Below are 21031 nucleotides of genomic sequence, written 5' to 3' on the forward strand. Positions count from 1 at the left end.
ATTACAATGTGGTACGGTCTACTTCAGTGGTTCTCAATCCTAGCAGTACACTGAAATCATATCAGAGGTTAAAAATGTAACAATAAATAAAATAAAACTATGTTCAGGTCCCACTCTAGATCAGATGAATCACTATCTCTAGGTTGGAGCCCAGACACTGCAATTTTTTGAAAGTATTCATTACATTTCCCTAGTTGCAAGGCTTGACTTTGATGGAATTTCATGATTTTTGCAAAGCTGCTGCATAATCAAAAAGAATATTTACCTTGTATATGTTCATCAGTTCACAGGCTGTATACTCCTTGGTCTTATTTAGAGGCTTGAATTTAATATCTGAAGGACGCTTTGCAGTATAAGTAAATGGGCCTGACAAAGTGTCCAAATCATGGGTGCCAATAGCAACCAATGCTCTTTTCCTAATTGTGGAGAGGGTGAGGGAGAAGGAGGGAGGAAAGGAAAGGAGAATGAGACAGATTTGAATATTCTAAAGCACATAAACATAGACTACATATTTTTTTAAATTATTTCAGATACTTCCCTGAAACAGCATATTGCTACTACATGGCATCATTAGTGGCATATAATGAACAAATTCTCACAACCATTAAGAGTACTGAGAAATCACAAAACTACACGAAACACATGATTTCAGGAGCTAAAGAAAATTCCTTGCCATTATGTTTTCCCAAATGCTGTTTCTAAGATATCTTCAAAGTTAGCATTTCCTTTACCTCTTTTAACCTATTTCTTCTTGATATACACAAGTAAACATGTTTTAATAAATTAGAATGAACTACCAAATTGTGGGGTTTTTGGCTTTTCTATGTTTTCCTAAATTTTATCACATAGCTGCATTACTTTAGTTGTGGAAAAAATTTAATTTTAAGAGCTCTGAATTACAGTTCAAGTTTACTTTAATGTATAAGGAAAGTTCCAAAGGTATTCATTTCACTTGTTCTACAGTTTATCCACAAAGGATTTAAGGTAATTTTAGGAAATTACAGCAAGCTACAAAATAGGAGAGAAAGAAATAGAAGTAGGGATGTAAAACTGAGCCAGGAAATGTTAATTCTGAATTAGAATCTAAAGGCCTAAGTCTTACCAGGAAAGGTCACAAGTTTGGCTTTCTAACAGTCAATTTGAAAAGAGGAACTTGGTCAAAATTTGTGTTCTTAACATACTTTAGTTTAAAAAGTATGTGCACTAAAATCAGTTTAAAATGCTTAATATTAAATTTTAGTCAACTTCCAGGACTGCAGGACTGGTGAACTAGAACTTTAATAAACAGGGTTGAAAAGAAATGTTAACAGGCAATAAGGGAGTGTTACTTTACTCAATTACTCATATGCTTACAGAAGATAATAAACCCAGAACTATCACAGGATAAAATATACATGGTTCAATAAATGTAGGTAAATTAATAATTGACAAATGCACAGGTAAGAAAGTCTGTTTTCTTAGATGTTAATATTGGTCCCTTAATCCTAAAACAGCACCTCAAAACATCACCAAAATTTCAACTTCAAATCAGCAACCAAAAAAACATAATTCCAGATGAATCAAAGACCTAAGCATTTTGAAAAGCAAAAGACAAACATACAGGCACACATACAAAATACACCATAAAAATTATTCCAAGGAAATATAGAGGCCAGGTGGGGTGGCTCATGCCTGAAATCTCAACACTTTAGGAGGCCAAGGCAGGAAGACTGCTTGAGCCCAAGAGTTCAAGACCAGCCTGGGCAACATGGTGAGACCCCCAACTCCACAAAAAATATAAAAATTAGCTGGCTATGGTGCCACACACTTGTGGTCTCAGCCACTTGGGAGGCTGAGGTAGGAGAATCACTTGAGCCAGGGAGGTCAAGGCTATAGTGAGCTGTGATTGCACCACTGTAGTCCAGCCTGGGCAACAGGGTGAGACCCTGTCTCAAAAACAAAACAAAACAAAACAAAAAGATAAGAAAATATAGAAGAATATGCTTAAAATTATAGGACACTGCTTCTTAAGTAGGTCATAAAATCTAAAAGTCATACAAAAAGACTGATAACTATACCCAAATTAAAAACCTTACATGTCCAAAAGAAACCAAAAATCAAAAAACACAAAAAAGGTTTACAACATATGTACAGGAAAAAGATTAACACTCCAAATATAGTAAGATATGAAAAAACCAAAAATATTCAGAAATCAAGATTTTATCTAACATAATGGTAAAAATTTCAAAGTCCTGCTATAAAAGAGCAGCAACTGAAAGCTGAAAGAACTGAGTGGAAAACTGAACCACTGCCGAGTCTGAATCTAGCTAAGTATTCAAGTATTTGCCTGAAAGAACAAAAACCACTCTTCAGAGAAACACAGCAAAGTCAAGACTCTTCCCTAATATGATATTCTATATGCATCAAAAGGCAACGGACATGAGAAGAAATATGGAACACATGACTCTTACTCCAGACAAAACCAGTCTATAGAAACCAACACTAAGATGCCCCAGATTCTGATACTGCCACACAGATTTTAAAGCCGCTACTAAAAAATGTTCAAGAATTATGGAAGAACATACACATAATAAATAGATGAGGAAATATCTGCAGAAAAGAAGGAACTTTTTTTTTTTAAAGGCAGTGGATTGCAGAGATGAAAAGTAAAATAACTGAAGTATAAGACTCACTAGGTACTTCAAGCCAAGACAGAGTAACACACTAGATTTACTCTTGCCTGAAACAACCGAAGAGCAAAATGTACGGAGCAATAGTTTTTATGGCACCTAACAGCAGGCAATGAAGGGCAGCAATCCCTGAGACACAGTAAACAAGTGAGATGAGCCCTGACTATAGGGCAGGAAAGAGGGCCCAGTGGAGCCCAGGAGACTCTGAGAGCAAGAGACATAGCTGAGAGTTTGGGAGGCCAAGGTGGGCAGAGTACCGGAGAAAAGCAGAGAGCTACAGACAGAGAGAACTCTGAAGATATGCAGAGGGTCCCACTCAAGTACTGGTGAGCTCAGTATTGATCAGAACATGCAGCTGAGAAAACTACCCAAGGCCAGGAAAGAAGTACTCAAGGGAATCAGAGGAAACAGTGCTCCATGTTCACACAGACTAAAACTTCACTGCTCATGTAGCAATGGATACAGTAGGCAAAAGGGTCTTGCCTCAGCAGTAGGGACTAATTAGCCTAAGAAAGAAGCTTAATCAATAAAAATAGAGGAAAAAAATAAGAGAAGAATCAATGAAACCAAAAGTTCATTCTTTGAAAGATCAATAAAATGAGTGGTTCACGCCTGTAACTCCAGGACTTTGGGAGGCTGAGACAGGAGGATCACTTAAAGCCTATAAGGCCAGCCTGGACAACAAAGCAAGACCCGTATCTCTACAAAAAATTAAAAAATTAGCCAGGTGTGGTGGCTCATGCTTGTAGTTCCAGCTACTTAGGAGGCTGAGGCAGGAGGATCACTTGAGCACAGGAGTTTTGAGGTTACAATGAGATGATCATGCCACTGGACTCCAGCCTGGACAACAGAGCAAAACCCTGTCTCAAAACAAACAAACAAACAAACAAAGAAAAAGATCAATAAAACTGATAAACCTCTAGCCACACTGATCAAAGGAAAAAAAAGAGAGAAGACAGAGAAATGAAAGAGGTGACATCACTACAGATACCACAGATATTAAAAGGACAAGGAAATATTATGAACAACTTTGTCAATAAATTTAATAACTTAGACAATATCAATATATTCCTTGAAATACATAAACTTCCAAAGCTCATTAAAGAGGTTAATTAGGATTTACTGACAGAAAAGAACTCTGGCACACCAAAGTATTAGGATGTGTTCAATTCTCTTCCCCTTAGAAAAAGCTCATGATTTCGCCGGGCGCGGTGGCTCAAGCCTGTAATCCCAGCACTTTGGGAGGCCGAGGCGGGTGGATCACGAGGTCAGGAGATCGAGACCATCCTGGCTAACACGGTGAAACCCCGTCTCTACTAAAAATACAAAAACTAGCCGGGCGTGGTGGCGGGCGCCTGTAGTCCCAGCTACTCGGAGGCTGAGGCGGGAGAATGGCGTGAACCCGGGAGGCGGAGCTTGCAGTGAGCCGAGATCGCGCCACTGCACTCCAGCCTGGGCGACACAGCGAGACTCCGTCTCAAAAAAAAAAAAAAAAAAAAAAAGAAAAAGCTCATGATTTCCAGAAATACCAAATAAAACAGAGCTTAAAGTTAAATTAAGACAATGTCTGTTTAGATTAAAATAGCTTCTTAAAATAAAAAAGATAATAGAGCCAGAGCAGATAATCTAGCTCAGCCACTTAAGTTACACCTATACTTGTCAGAAATCTTGTATTTTGTTCTTAATTTTGAAATCATATTTAAATTGTTATTGTTTTGCTTAATAATGACATATTAGCAAGCTGAAATATAAACTCTTCTATATAAAAGGACTGGGAATAAATGTTATTTGGAATCTGAAAAAAAGTGTTGCTTCTACCACATGCACAAAGATGTTTTTCATCATAGCAGAAAATGTCTATGGTTCTCCCTCTATCCCGTCCCTAGCCCATCCCATACACATAAACCCCTCCTAGGCTCTGTAGTTTACTAAACTACAATTATTAGCAAATAATTGCAGCAGCTCTCACACACAAAAAAATAAAAAAGTAAAAATTCTTTTTCTATTTTTATTTGAGACATATATAACTATTAATCATATCTTTGTATCCACATGCAGTAACATACGTTGATCTATTTCAGAACCAACACAAATAAGCTTAATATGTTAGCTGAAGTCTGAGGTTTGTCATCATCAGTAAGTGTATAGTTTCCATTAGGATTCTGAAATACTTAAATGAGTTCAAGGATTACCATTGTTACCTTCACTGACCTTTAGGTGTTCAGAAATTATATAGGTTTGAAGATCATTGCCCTGAAGGGAGCTGTGCAGGAAATTATGCATAGTAATGTAAAGACCGAATAAGTAAAATTTAGTCACTTAAACTCAAGTTCTGTCAATTTATAATTATTCTCACTCAAAAAGTGAGAATAAGCCAAAATTTTATTTCCATTTTAAAAATGATATATCGTACTTCATTATCATGGTTTATACTTAGTAGTATAATCCACTGCTGATCTGAACCAAAACAACAACAAAAAGCAGGGAAGTCTCTAGGACTAGACAATTCTTCTCTATACAATATTCAAAATATACCTCCTGTTTCTTCATGCATATGCCATTTACAAGCAGTAACAGGTATTTGGTAAAGCCAAGTTAAATCCTCATAATCTGTCACATACTATTAATTCAGAAATGCTTTGTGAAAAATCTGCAGAGGAAGAAAGGAAGGAGAGATAGAAAGAGGGCAGAAGTGGCAAGAGAGAAGAGGGTGAGGGATCAGGATGGAAAGGAGATAAGGAGGCAGAGGGAAAGAGGAAGACAAGGAAGAAAGAAAATGCAACCACAAACCTGCAAATATTCTGATGTAATTTTTCCTGAAGTTCAATGAAGCTATCATATCGATCTTTAGTAAACTTTATATTACGGAGAACTGCTGCTACCGCAAAAGGACGTATCTTAGCTGTCTGAAATTCATAATATCATTAGAGATAGCAAACAGTAAGGTTTTTCTTTGTAATATCTTGTAATAGGAAGGCAGCTGCACTCTTGCCATGGCATATATTTTCATTCAAACAAGTATGTATTAATTTATTCAGTCAACAAGTAATAAAGTGGTAAACTAGAGACAAAGTCACTACCTTCACAGAATTTATATTTCAGTTAAGATTTCTGAAAATGTATTAAATAATGGAGAAAAAGTTTGCTCATAATTCATATTTTTACCAAAACAACCCCTCTGAAAAGTTTAAAATCTTTTAAAATTTCATTAACATTCCACAATTTAAACAATTATATCTCAAATGTGTTTTAAACATGCATTGGATATTATTATCCAAAACTATTTATGGAAAACAAAGGCTTGTTCTTTTTCATTCCTAGGTTAAAAAAAATTTTTTAAGAGGTAGTGACTAAGTATATACTCATTTTAGTAAATGATCAAAGAAAATCACATTTTTTAGAAGGGTAAGCTTTGGGCCAGGCACAGAGGCTCACACCTGTAATCCCAGCACTTTAGGGGGCTGCAGAGGAAGGATCCTTTGAGCTCAGGAATTTAAGACCAGCCTGAGGCCGGGCGCGGTGGCTCAAGCCTGTAATCCCAGCACTTTGGGAGGCCGAGACGGGCGGATCACGAGGTCAGGAGATCGAGACCATCCTGGCTAACCTGGTGAAACTCCGTCTCTACTAAAAAGTACAAAAAACCAGCCGGGCGAGGTGGCGGGCGCCTGTAGTCTCAGCTACTCGGGAGGCTGAGGCAGGAGAATGGCGTAAACCCGGGAGGCGGAGCTTGTAGTGAGCTGAGATCTCTGGCCACTGCACTCCAGCCTGGGCGACAGAGCGAGACTCCGTCTCAAAAAAAAAAAAAAAAAAAAAAAAAAGACCAGCCTGGACAACATGATGAAACCCCATTTCTAAAAAATACAAAAAATTAGCTGGGTGTGGTGGCGTGTACCTGTACTCCCAACTACTCAGGAGGCTGAGGTGGGAGGATCACTTGAGCCTGAGAAGCAGAGGTTGCAGTGAGCCAAGACTGCACCACTGCACTCCTGCCTGGGCAACGGAACCAGACCCTGTCTCAAAAAAGAGTAAGTCTTGTTTCTTTTTCCTCCCCACCTTATACAGACATATACAAAAGAAAATATTTTAAGGAAAAATAAGAATTTATCCTTATTACCTCTTCTGTGATAATCAATTTCTGGATTTTTCCATCAGGCATTACCCGTTTATACACTGGAGCCTTTATCCTAAAATAATATTTAAATGAATTTACTCATAATTAATCAAGACATTACATAAAATAATTATATTCTATGCTGTATATGGGAAGTATACAAAATGAATTAGGGCAATGGGTTGAGTTATAGCAAGTCAAATTTTGGCTGAACACTAAAAATAAAAAAAAATAAAATAAATAAAAACTAACAAACTTTTTAACATTTAAAGTTGTCCAAAAATGACATAAGATGCTTCACAGTAATGTATTTCCTATCGCTAGCATCCCAGCAGAAGCTACAAACCGTTAACTGAGCAATTGTTTAAGGAGCATTTCAACATCAGCTGAGAGACTAGATCAGATAACCTTTAAGTTATGATAGTTATTCTAACCATGAGATTCTGAGCTTCCAGGAAAAAACAGAGCTTATGGAAAATACAGATTTCCTGGTTCCATCTGGACCTACTATTACCAGATGATAAAATAAGTCAAGACAAAGATTTGGTAAATGGTGCAATTTGAAGGCATCTCTAGGGAACTCTTATAGGGAGAAGTTGGGAACTACTGTTTTAAGGCAGTGCTTCTCAAATTTCAATGTGCTTACAATTAACTGGGAAGTTTGTTAAACCACAGATTCTGATTAATAGGTGTTGGGTGGCAACTAAGACTGCATTTCTAGTAAGTTCTCAGGTGATTCAGATGCTACTGGTCCATGGACTCACTTTAAGTAGAAAACATTTTAAGTTGCTTTCCTAATTCTGTCTGATCATAAAAATCACAAGGTGACTGGTAAAAATACAGATTCTCATTGGGTAGGGTTGGGAAATGAACTCTTACAAGTTATCCTTGATCCTAAAATAAAAGCATCTGACTGTCCTGCAGGAAACCAACCGGGTCAACTCCAAAATTTTAAACATCCTTAACCTAATGCCTAATTATCATCATTTCACCAATACCCATCACTCACCTAAATCCTCACAATTTCAGAATCTAGCCCATCAGTTAGAACTCTTATTCTTTTGCAGATGACCAGATAACGTAGAAGTAATCAAAAACAGAAACAATTAATTTTTAATAGCTATTTTTTTTTCACTTTATATATTCGCTACCCTCTAGCTTTTTTTTTTTTTTTGAAATGGAGTCTCCCTCTGCTGCCCAAGCTGGAGTGCAGTGGCGCAAATCTCAACTCACTGCAACCTCCACCTCCTGGGTTCAAGCAATTCTCGTGCCTCAGCCTCCTGAGTAGCTGGGATTACAGGTGCACGCCACTATACCCAGCTAATTTTTGTATTTTTAGTAGAGATAGGGTTTCACCATGTTGGCCAGGCTGGTCTTGAACTCCTGACCTCAAGTGATCCACCAGCCTCGGCCTCCTGAAGTGCTGGGATTACAGGCACGTTGTCCAGCCCCTCTATCTTTATTAAATGAAAAGTTGGAAGGGGCCTTATAAATCTTCTTCATTATAGATCAGGAAATTGAAACTAGAGCAGCCAACTAACTTGCTCAAGATCACGGAACCGTCATAAGGTCTTTGGTTTTCCAGTTAGGAGGCTTCACTCCTGAGGTTCCTTAGAACTCATAATGTAAGGGTATTGCCAGCTCTCCATTTCCTCTCAACCTTTAACACATCTAGCAAACTACTCATTCCAATTAGATGATGGAGGGAAATCACACACACCTGCTAAAGAATTTTTCAAGATGCCATAAAAGCATTAACCACCAGTTTTAAAATATGCTCCCAAAAATGAATGGCTATGACTCAAATTTTCATGGAAATTTTCAAATGGCTACAATCTACATGAATCTAATCCTCAAATCGACCCTCTGCTGAGAGTTAAAGCTGTGTGCCTGTACAAGCTTTTTCCTAGAAATTTAAACACGGCTGCTAATAACGACAAGGAAAGAAAGAAAATCCAACTTAGCAAAGTCTTTAAGGAACATATTTCCTTACCTTTCTTTGAAGACCTGAAGTCCTCGAACCAATCCTTCCAGACACAGGAGATCATATCTATTGGCAGGGACGTCAATTTTGTAAAGAACAACATCAGAGGCTCCTGCTGCCTTTACATTACCTTGTTCTTTACTTATTATTTCCTTCTCAGATGTCTAAAACAAGCCAAAAAGTAATGATAAAATTAAATAATTTAAATTCTCTTTAAAAAGTAAAAGTTGTCAGCCCTATAAGGCAGTAACTACTTTATACATATTTTCTATAAGAACACGGGATTTTTATATCCATGACAAAAACAACATGACAATATTAAGTGTTATAATCGTAGCAGACAGAAAAATACTTCAACTTTAACTGAGTTCGGATATCTGGCATCCTCAATCTCCCCAGAACAGCACAAATCCATCTAAACAAAGGTCCACAAGCAATGGCCCGCTGGCCAAATCATACTTGATACTTGATAAAGATTTATTGGAACACAGACAGACCCATTCATTTACCTATTACCTACTGCAACTTACACACTGCAATAGCTGAGTTGAAACAGAGACTATAGAGCCTACGAAGCCTAAAATATTTACTATCTGGCCCTTTACAGAAAAAGTTTTCCCATCTCAAGCTAAAGAAAATGAAAACACCACCAAGTACAAAAAGTAACAACAGAAGTGTCAAAGGGGTAAAAGAAAGATGATTCACTAAATAAAAGAAACACACCTTCTTATAGGATGACTCTAAAATTTAAATCCTGTGGGCACCCAAGTCCACATGACAATGAGAGGGACAGTGTAAAAACAAAAAATATTCAGAGACCATCAGACACTGGTGAAAATTAAAAGGGATAATAGGTGCAATGGGAAGCAAATTAGTGACAGTAAAGGGATAGTGAGGCAGAATTAAGGCAACCAAGAGGGAGATGACGGAAGAAACACCACTAGAATCACGGTGAATGCAGTGGTAAAGAGTTTAGAATATTTCAACCACCACACTACAGCAGAGCAACAGACTGTCTTAAACATAACCACTGCAAAGAGGTTACACTCCATTCCTTATGTTTACTACAGCAGGGAACTGTAAATAGATGTAAGAAATTTTCACTCGAAATGATTAAAAGTTATATTCCAATTGTTAATGTTACCTTTTAATTATTTGGAAACTCCACTTAACCCGAATTCCTACTATTTCCACCAACAACCTGCTAAAATAACTGATGGATTTCTATCAAAATATGTAATGATTTTTGTTTTACATGATGCCCTCCCACGGCCACAATATAAGTAGTTCAAATTTTTGACCAAAGTAAGAATTATATCCACATTTGCACAGTATACAGAGGAATTCACTTCTGGCCACTGAGTATTATGTGCCAAAGTCCCACCCAAGGAACCACAGGAGTCTATGCAATGCTGGGGCTGTGTAAGGTGGTGCTGGGCTCCAAAAAACATCTACCTTGGGCATCTCGAACTTAGAAGGCAAATTTTTAAAATTAGGGAAAACGAAAAATGAAAAACAAGAGAATGAAGAGGAGGAGGAAGGAGCAAAAAGGGGGAAAAGAAAAGAAGGGGAAGAGGCAAAAAGAGGAGAGGAAGAATTCGAGTTTAAACAACGTTCAATCAAAGGGGTTAATAAAATTACTGTTTAAATAATGAAGAAGCTGGGCACGGTGGCTCAAGCCTGTAATCCCAGCACTTTGGGAGGCCGAGACGGGCGGATCACAAGGTCAGGAGATCAAGACCATCCTGGCTAACACGGTGAAACCCCGTCTCTACTAAAAATACAAAAAACTAGCCGGGCGCGGTGGCGGCGCCTGTAGTCCTAGCTACTCGGGAGGCTGAGGCAGGAGAATGGCGTGAACCCAGGAGGCGGAGCTTGCAGTGAGCTGAGATCAGGCCACTGCACTCCAGCCCGGGTGACAGAGCAAGACTCCGTCTCAAAAAAATACATAAATAAATAAATAGTGAAGAAAGCTGAGTCACCTCCCAGGAGATGGCAGATCTCGGAAGGGATCTCTATACAGAGAAGATAATACAACAACCAGAGAAATGAAGGCATCTGCATTCATTTTTCAGCAGCACCCCCTTATCCACAGGGGATATGTTGCAAGCTCCCCAGTGGATGCCTGAAACCTTGGAGAGGACTAAATGTTACATATACCATGTTTCTTCCTATACATACACACATACCTATGAGAAAGTTTAATTTATAAATTAGGCACAGTAAGAGATTAACAACTAATAAAAAAAATAGAACAATTAAAACAATATACTATAATAAGAGTTATGTGAATGCAGTCTCTGTCTCAGAATTTCTTATTGTACTATACTCACCTATTTTTTTTTTTTTTTTTTTTTTTTTGAGAGGAAGTCTCGCTTTGTCGCCCAGGCTGGAGTGCAGTGGCCAGATCTCAGCTCACTGCAAGCTCCGCCTCCCGGGTTCACGCCATTCTCCGGCCTCAGCCTCCCGAGTAGCTGGGACTACAGGCGCCTGCCACCTCGCCCGGCTAGTTTTTGTATTTTTTAGTAGAGACGGGGTTTCACCATGTTAGCCAGGATGGTCTCGATCTCCTGACCTCGTGATCCGCCCATCTCGGCCTCCCAAAGTGCTGGGATTACAGGCTTGAGCCACCGCGCCCGGCCTACTCACCTATTTTCAAACCACAGTTTGCTGCAGGTAACTAAAACTGTGGAAGCAAAAAACTGTGGATAAGGAGGAACTGCTGTAAAAAAAGATCTAACTCCTTTGCAAAAAAAAAAAAAAGAGACACAGAAGCTTTCAGCTTCTTTAGTTTCAGCATCTCAACTCATAAAATGACCATATGTAAGATTTGTCAGTGCTACCTGACAAAAATCTTACAGAAATTTAAAAACCACATAAATTTCAGAGTCAAAAAAGAAAACCATAAAGATCATATAATCCAAACCCCTTATTTCACAAGTGAAAAGGAGGCCCAGAGAGACTCGTCTGGACTGTAGGGTCCAGACAGGCAAAGTAAGTATCCACAGTTACACAGCTAGTAAATGTTAGAACTAGAACTCAAATTATCTAACATCCAGTCCAACACTCTTAGATATCACATAACTTCACACATAATTCTGAGGTGTAGTAAAATTACTAATAGTAACTTATAAACTACAGAAATCTCAGCCAATTTCTCAAGTATACAAATATTGATTAGTATAAAGATGATCTTTCTGTAACATTAGTAAGGCAGCAGGAAAAATAAGGTAAGACAATGTACAATTTTTTAGCCTGAAGATTTTTTAACTTTACACCTAAGGTAGTGTTATAAAAACACTGAATAGGTGAAGATAGAAGGCTTAGGAAAAAAATAACACTAACTACCACAAAAGTATTTTTTAAATTAAAGTATGTCCTTAATAGATAATCACTGTTAACAATATTAAAATGTATAGCCCAGACTTAATTTTTAAAAATATTTTAATCATTATACAATCAAAAGTCAAAGAAAATAATTCCTCATTTTTATAAGCAAGACCTTAAAAACTATGAGCTCATCTTACAAGACCAGTGTATAGTAATGCATTGGTGCTGGTTGAAGAGGCATGGAGGAAGGCGATAGGGCAGAGGAGGTGAAGGAGGAGGCGCTAGAGGAGAAGGAGGCAGGGCAACTCTGGTTGAAGCAACATTTCTACTGCTTCTTGGTCCCTTTCTGTGATTAATTTGTCAAAGGAGGGAGCTTACTTTCATACTGGGGTTATCTAACACATTCTCTCAATTTCCACAGCATGAGTCTGATAACAAGGTGACTGTAGATGGAATAAGGCATGAACCCCTTTTGAGATTTTAGTCAAGGCAACAGACAGAACTGGAGCTTAGCCTTCTGAACACAGAAATCATGGCCCCCAAATGTTATCATCTTAGTCTAACTATAAGTAACAAAGATGAAATATAGCACACCCCTGAAAAATAAGCTTATGCACACAATCTTTGAAAAATAGACAAATATCCAATACATACAATTTCATCAAGTTCCAGACCAAATTCAAAACATAGTTCGTCAAATTCTTCGTCAGCTAGGAAAATAAAAAAGGAGATGGTTAATTTTACTTCGTTCAGCATAAGTGAAAACTACATACAAATTGCATTTTCTTATTATTAATTGCTTTACACCAACCATACTACTAAATATCAGGCATCATGTTCATCATTTAAAAACAAACAGGCCAGGTGTGGTGGCTCACACCTATAATCCCAGCACTTTGGGAGGCCGATGTGGGTGAATCACCTGAGGTCAGGAGTTTGAAACCAGCCTGGCCAACATGGTGAAACCCTGTCTCTACTAAAAATACAAAATTAGTCAGGCATGGTGGCACATGCCTGTAATCCCAGCTACTTGGGAGGCTGAGGCAGGAGAATTGCTTGAACCTGGGAGGCGGAGGTTGCAGCGAGCCAAGATCATGCCATTGCACTCCAGCCTGGGCGACAAGAGTGAAACTCTGTACCAAAAAATTAAAAAAAAAAAAAAAAGCTGGGCCAAAAATGTTTAAGATTAAAAAAAGAAAAAACAATTAAATGCTTGATTAACCTATGTTAATATCAACTGTAGTTTAGGTTACTTGCACTGGGAAGTTTGCATATACATAGAAAAAAAAAAAAACACCTGTTAAGTAGAAATCAGATATAAAGCAGGCTCCAAATCACAGATCTCACACAACAGAATGTCACGTAAGTCCTATCATGTAAACTGGTCTGAGGCGGCCTGACACTTTGGCTTTGAAGACAAGTCAATCAGTTTGAATTCTATCCCAGTTATTAGATCTGAGAGCTTGGCACCTTATGTAAACTTTCTTGGTATCTCATGTCAACATTATAGCTGCGTCATCTATAAGATGGTATTTCACAGCCATTATGGCATGGTACTATTGGAAAGATTTAAATGATAATGCATAAAATGGACCTGGCATAGTACCCTGAGACATAGTGAGTCTACAATAATTAATAGTTTATGAGCAATAAGTAAAATAAGTTCTCTTCCTTATTTTAATATTATATCCTACTGTTTAGCTTTTCAGGGTTCTCATATTACCAAAAAGTGAACACAAAACATCATTAGCAGCGCATTCTAGTGAAAACTGGTCTTAAAATTCCTGATTCAGACACTAAATTTCAATTTAACATCTATGTACTGAGTACCCACCTTATACCAGGCACTGTACTAGGTACCAGGGTTACAAAGATAAATAAAACACAATTCCTGCCTTAACTACTTCTTCATCTGGTAAAGAAGCCAGATGTGTAAATAAATATGACTATGTTAAGTACAAGGTACAGGGCTGGCACAAAAGAAGTAATCAGTTCCACTTACGGTCAGCTAAACTTTCACAGAAAGGATGAGTTTATCAGGCAGAGATCATGGGTAGTGAAATAGCATGGCAAATTTGGAAACTCTTAAGTAGTTCAACAATGGATAAAACATAAAGTTCATACCAGGAAAAGATATGATAGAACAAGGAGAAAGAGGTCAACTAATGATTTGCCCTCTTTCTTACAGACAGGCAATGGAGAATTATACTGAAGGGATTCTTCAGCTGGGCAAAAATATGATTATCTGCATTCTAAAGACTGCTCGCAGAGTAAGAGGATGGATTGGAGCAGGGAGTCTACTGCAATAGTACAGATGTGATATAGTGAAGGCTTCATTTAAAGCAGCACCAGCAAGAATGAGGAAGAAGGGATTAATATGAAAAACATTAAGGACGTGGAATATAAAAGGCTCAATGGCCAAATGATGGGAGGTAGGAATAGGGAGTGTGTAGAAGGAGTCTAGGATGACTCCAGGATCTCTAGTTTGGGGGAAAAAGTGGGTGGGGCTATCATTAACTAGGGCAGGTAGTAACAGGTACCCGGCCTCCAAGACAGACCGTTCCATGATCCCAGCCTCCTTGTATTCATGCTCTTGTGTGAACTGAGGTCTGGAGCAATCACATGAGTGAGTTTGGAAGCAGATTCTCCAGCCCAGTCAAGCCTTGAAATGACAGCAAACCCAGCTGACAGCTAGATTGCAACATGGTGAGACCCAAAGCCAAACCACCTACCTAAGCTACTCCCTGATTCCTGTCTCTCAGAAATTTCGTAAAATAATAAAGGCTTGTTTTACACTCCTAAGTACTGCGGTAATTTGCTACACAGCAACAGACTACTAATACTTTGGATTAATTTGTTATATAGCAATAGATTACTAATACAGACTTTAGTCCCTGGAAATGGGGTACTGCCATAACAAAAATGAAAAGCACGAGAATGGCTTTGGAACCAAGCGGTGGGCTTTGAGGAGTGTAAATGAAAACCTAAAGAAAGAAGCCTCATAGTCTCTGATAAGGATACAAGTGAGGACATGGAGGAAAGTGAGGTACTGTTATCAGAAAGTGGAAGAAGAGGAATCCTGGTTAAGCAGAGGCAGAAGGCTTAGCAACACCATTCCCTGCAGTTATGTGGACTGTAAAAAGTCAATGGGGTAATGTAACTAAGAAGATTTCCAATCAGTGTTCAAAGTGCCACCTGGGTTTTTCTTGTGCTTATGTGAAAAAAAGAGATAAGCTAAAAGAAAGGCTGTTAAACAAAAATGAGCCAGGATGTTGGGGATTTTAAAAATTCTCATCTTCTCCAGATGTGAAACAACGCTAAAATTGAGGAAAGACCAAAATCCAAGGCACTGCCAGGAAAATATGGTCCAAAGATAAAATCAAGAGTATGACCATAAAATCTTAAGACCCAGAAAGATCAAAGGCGCTAATCATTCCAACAAAGGGTGCTATAAAAAATTATAAAGAATATACCTCATAAATCCAATTAATCACACAATAGGGCTTAATTAAGAGCACTGTTATCAGCAGAAACTCAATATATTTCAGAGATGTGTAGGTGGTGTGGCTTTTGACTAATAAAATGGAAGCCAGTAACATGCACCAAAGACCCTCAAAGTTTTTAGAAGAAATACATATGCAGAAGCATTGCCAGCTAGAATTGAAAGGGATAGAAATAGAATAAAATGAAGTCTTTGAACTCTCAAAATTCTATTAGCAGTAAGTAGACTGAGAAAACCAACCAGCTGTGAAGCACATGCTTTCTAGGGATCACTCAGAGGGGTGGAAACCAAGAGCCTAGAGGGCAGGGCAGACAGCCATGGAGAATTATCCCAGGCCTTCAGACCTAATCAAGAACATCCAACATTTGCCACTTGATTTCAGAATTGCCATGGACCAATGACTCCTTTGTGTCTCCCATTTCCGCCCCTTTGAAGAGGAAGGGCTACAGGAGTTATCCTATGCCCATCCCACCACTGTGTGTTAGGTGTATGTGGGGCAGATAACTGGTCTCTCGAGTCTCTCAGGCCAAGAGTGTACTAAAGAAGCCATACTGAAGGAACTACACTCAAGCCGCCACATCCACATCTGGTCCTGATTTAGATGATGAGATTCTAGATTCTGAGCTGCTGCTGTAATGGGATGGCACTTCTGAGGCTTTGGGAGGGGGTGAGTATATTTTGCATATGGGAGGAACCTGAATCAGTGGAGGTTAGAGGGGGAACGGTGGTAGTCAGCCTCCAAGATGGCCTCCAATAATACCGGCCTCCTGGTATTCACACCCTTGCACAGTTCCCTTCCACACTGTGCTAGGATTGGTCTGTGACCAAGAGAATATGAGAAGGGCTAGTATATCACTTCTGAGCTGTTACTGAAAACAGGCATCTATCCTGAGCACTCTCTCTTACTTAAGTACTCTCTCAGACCTCTCCATCTGGGGCAAACAAGCTAACATGTTCTAAGTAGTCCTATGGAGAGGATAAGGTGGGAGGAACTAAAGCCTCTGGCCAAAAGTCAGTAAGGAACTAAGGTTTGCCAACAACCACTTGAATGAATCTGAAAGCAGTTTCTCCAGACTCAGTTAGGCCTTGACATGACTATGGATCTGGCAAACACCTTGACTGCAATCTGGTAACAGATTCAGAGCAAAAACCCCTCAGCTAAGCCAGTCCCCAATTCCTGACCCTCAGAAACTATGTAACAAATGATAGCTGCTTTATTTTTTTTTTTTTTATTTTTTTTTTGAGACAGAGTCTCGCTCTGTTGCCCAGGCTGGAGTGCAGTGGCTGGATCTCAGCTCACTGCAAGCTCTGCCTCCCGGGTTCACGCCATTCTCCTGCCTCGGCCTCCCGAGTAGCTGGGACTACAGGCGCCCGCCACCTCGCCCGGCTAGGTTTTTGTATTTTTTAGTAGAGATGGGGTTTCATCGTGTTAGCCAGGATGGTCTCGATCTCCTGACCTTGTGATCCGCCCGTCTTGGCCTCCCAAAGTGCTGGGATTACAGGCTTGAGCCACCGCGCCCGGTCAATAGCTGCTTTAAGATGCTAAACTTTGGGATAATTTAGTATGTAGTAATAGATAACTAAATGGTACAGAACTATTAAAATATGTTGAATCCTAATTATCATACGTTTTATTCCTTTCAGGAATAATAAAACCCTGCATTAAAAAAACCCTGTATTTCATGGGTTTCAATACAAAGAAAAATCAACAATAAAATCGTGATTAGTAATTTCTTCTAACAAAATGACACATCATGTAACCATACCTTAGGGGTGTATATGACATACACAGAAGGCTCTGTCACTACTGCCAGCTATTACACCACACCAGAACAGGACTATAATTGAAGAGCAATGATAATACATCAGTTAACAAGAAAAGGAGTGGCAAGAGGAAACCATTTGTACAGAAAGTCCGTTGAAAAGGTAGACTAAGGAGACAAAACTGCTCCAAAGGAGTCAGACAAGCAAAACAACCAAAATGGCAAACAGCTTGAAAGAGAAATATCCTTGCTAAGCAAAGAGGAGGTAAAAAGGAAGGTGGGGACTGGTAGAAACAATGAAATTTCAAATAGAAAGCAATCCTTGGAGGGACTAAAGAGAGAGAATGTGGATTTGAAAAGTGTGAAAACAAGAAAAAAAGAGGAAGACTGGGGGAAAAAAAAAAAGGTAAGAAACAAGATGTATCCATACTACTTGGAAACCACATGCTTTGCTGAACATGCTTTTCCAGTTCTGACCTCAACCCAGTTAACAGTTTCAAGAAAGAACACAATAAAGGTAAACTAATGAGGAGTATCATTTCTGACCTCTCGAAAGTACATCTCAAAAAATAACATCAATTCTCTTGACCGATTTTTTTTTTTTTTTTTTTTCTGAGACAGGGTCTCACTTTGTGGCCGGGGCTGGAATGCAGTGGCTTTATCACCACTCACAACAGCCTTGACCTACTTGGTTCAAGTGATCCTCCGGCCACAGGCTCCCAAGTAGCTGGGACTACAGGTACACACCACCACACCCAGCTACTTTTTGTAGAGACAGGGTTTTGCCATGTTGCCCAGTCTGGTCTCCAACTCCTGAGCTCAAGCAATCTGCCCACCTCGTCCTCCCAAAGTGCTGTGATTACAAGCATCAGCCATGTACCTGGCCCTTAAAAGATTCAGTACCTAACAAACACATATTTGTCGAAAAAATCAATCTTAATTGATCACTGACAATATGAAAAAAAAAAAGGGAAGGGGACAGAATATGTTGAAACATCAGATGACAGTAAATAGGTTATAAATCTCACCATTTTAAAAAATCTGGATTATTTCTTACCTCCCTAGAAATGGAGACTGGGATGGGAACTGATTGTAGATGTTTTGAACAAATATTTGCCACCTACCATCTTAGGCAATTCAGGTATACAGATAGAGCATTCCTAATTCAAAAATCTGAAATCTGACATGCTCCAAAACCCAAAACCTTAAAGTGTAGACAGCATGCCACAAGTGGAAAATTCCACACCTGACTCCATGTGACTTGTCAAAAACACAGTCAAAACCTTGTTTCATGCAAAAAAAAGTATTTAAAGTATTCCATAAAATTAACTTCAGGCTACGCATATACGGTGTATATGAAATATAAATCAATTTCATGTTTAGACTTGGGTCCCACCCCCAAAATATCTCATTATGTACATGCAAATATCCCAAAATCCAAAATCCAAGACGCTTCTGGTCTCAAGCATTTTGGATCAGGAATTAGCAACCTGTACCACATCCCATTAGTGAGAATATGGTTTAGAAGGTCAGGTAAGAAATATAAATAAGCTCATTATAAAATAAAGCGATTAGGCGATTAGAGACAAGTACAAAGGGTAAGAGTAATACAATACCCTTGTATTTCCTTTACTTTCAGGGACTTATGAATAGGTACCATCTAAAAGTACACACTTAGGAAAGATTTTTAAAAGCCAGTTTTATTTTCACAGTAACAGTAATATCTTATTCTGGAAAGCGGTGGCTGTCATTAAAACAGGCCTTTGTTATCACACTGAGCCCTAAAAACAAAAAAACAGCTCTCACAAACCAGTTGGTACAGTCTTTATATAAGCTAAAAATTATGCGGTGGGGGCCACGCGCGGTAGCTCACGCCTGTAATCTCAGCATTTTCGGAGGCCGCGGCTGGTGGATCACGAGGTCAGGAGTTCAAGATCAGCCTGGCCAAGATGGTGAAACCCGGTCTCTCTAAAAATACAAAAAAATATTAGCCGGGCGTGATGGCGGGCGCCTGTAATCCCAGCTACTCAGGAAGCTAAGGCAGAGAATTGCTTGAACCGGGTGACGGAGGTTGCAGTCAGCCGAGATAGTGCCACTGCACTCCAGCCTGGGCGACAGACCGAAACTCCTTCTCAAAAAAAAAAAAAAAAAAAGGGTGGGGCGGCTGCTACAGCTGTGAGGTAACTGATAACTGCACTTAATATCTCCCTCCTTTTTGCAATGGTTGTGTTTTTAGAACTGAATAAAAGATGAAATGTAGAATGAAGTCTACGCCCACTGAATACTCCTCATCTAGGTCTCAAATCAAATGTTACCACCCTATCTAAAGTTGTTCTTGGCACAACACCTTTTCTTTCCTTGATGGCATTTAACATTATCCGAAATCATTTTATTAATGTGCTGGTTAACTGTCTGCCTCCATCAGACAGAACGTGGACCTGACGTGTCATGTGCACAGCCCTAGTCCTAAGCTCTTCGAACAGTGCCTGACACATAACAGGCGCTCAGGAAACATTAATAAGACGAAGACAGATGGAATGCCTTTCTCCATCCCGCTGCACAACTCTCTCCTCCTACCCCCTTATAAACTGAGTTCCCACAGCGCTCTTATTGCAATGAACTGGCTACGCTCGGGATACAAGCCCGGGTTTCCTTCCTGTTCTATCCCCTGGCTTGGATGTCGGTGCCAGGCACGCTGTAGGCACTCGATGGCAGATCGCTGAATGAATGACACCGCGAGCCGGGCACGAGCAGTGGCACCGCTGCGATGCCGGTTCCGAGGCTACCACAGCCCAGTCGGACCGCCACCATCATCGGCCCTCCAGTATAAACCCCGGCCTCCCGGGGCCAAAACCTTCAGGAAGGCATGAATGTCACCACAATGCCCTTTAGGAGGGAGGCCCAGCCTCCAAGAAGAGGCGTAGGGCCCAATGTATAGGGCCGGCACTCACTGTAGGTGCGGCCGAGGGCTTGGAAAAGCAGATCACGCTTCACGCTGACAGTCGGCATGGCGAGTCGAACTCACTGCGCCTGCGCGGCGAGCTGACCCGGGATTCCCTAGCGAGGCGCGTAGGACCCCGCCTCTTCTTGTGCGGGCTGTCTTGAATATCGCCATTCTGCTGCCAACAGTTCCAGTTCTTATTTTAACCTAAAAACACTCATCTTGCCATTACCTCGCGGAATAAATGTATCTTTATGGGACTAATAGCTTAAAAACCTGTAAGAGACATATAATTTGATAGAACTGGCTAGGATTTGTCAGGCATTGTAACGTACTGTCCCTGAAGTCCCGGATGTTTCCAGCTCGCTAAGGGCAGGGAGGGAGAGAGGGGCGCGTCAGGGAGGGGGCGGGGCCTCCACGTGGGAAATCTTGCCTGAAGGTGGTGGAAAGGCGAGAGGAGACAGTTCAAGGCTTCCTGCAGAGAAAGGTGTGCAACTCCTGGCGGCGGGAGAGGGGCTGTTAACAGACCTCAGTTTTTACTTCATTCTTTAATCTCTCCTATACTCATATAAGTGATATACCTGTGTTTCTTTTGAACTTTACGGCAGCCCTATAAGGGAGTCTTTGTAAGAGACCTCCTTTTTAGTCTATTTGCTCAGTGCTCTCTTCTGTCAGTGGGCTGTGCTCAGCCTTCCTCCTTAAAACGACCCTGAGTGTAGTAGGCTGAATAA

At 39.8% G+C, this 21031-nt stretch overlaps 1 protein-coding gene across 1 annotated transcript in view; it reads right to left on the minus strand.

Annotated features, from left to right (window-relative positions):
• The window catches only part of FARSB (phenylalanyl-tRNA synthetase subunit beta), an 82328-nt gene extending 61677 nt beyond the window's left edge, over positions 1-20651 (minus strand). The window contains exons 1-6 of the mRNA XM_025404108.1: positions 20311-20651; positions 12749-12804; positions 8774-8928; positions 6784-6853; positions 5460-5575; positions 266-416 (exon numbers count right to left, since the gene is read on the minus strand). Coding sequence (XP_025259893.1) covers positions 266-416; positions 5460-5575; positions 6784-6853; positions 8774-8928; positions 12749-12804; positions 20311-20368 — 606 coding nt within the window. The 5' untranslated portion in view covers positions 20369-20651. The remainder of the gene's footprint in view (positions 1-265; positions 417-5459; positions 5576-6783; positions 6854-8773; positions 8929-12748; positions 12805-20310) is intronic.
• Positions 20652-21031: the final 380 nt, after the last annotated feature.

The sequence above is a fragment of the Theropithecus gelada genome, chromosome 12 (genome assembly GCF_003255815.1).
Source record: "Theropithecus gelada isolate Dixy chromosome 12, Tgel_1.0, whole genome shotgun sequence".
NCBI classification, from domain to species: Eukaryota; Metazoa; Chordata; class Mammalia; order Primates; family Cercopithecidae; genus Theropithecus; species Theropithecus gelada.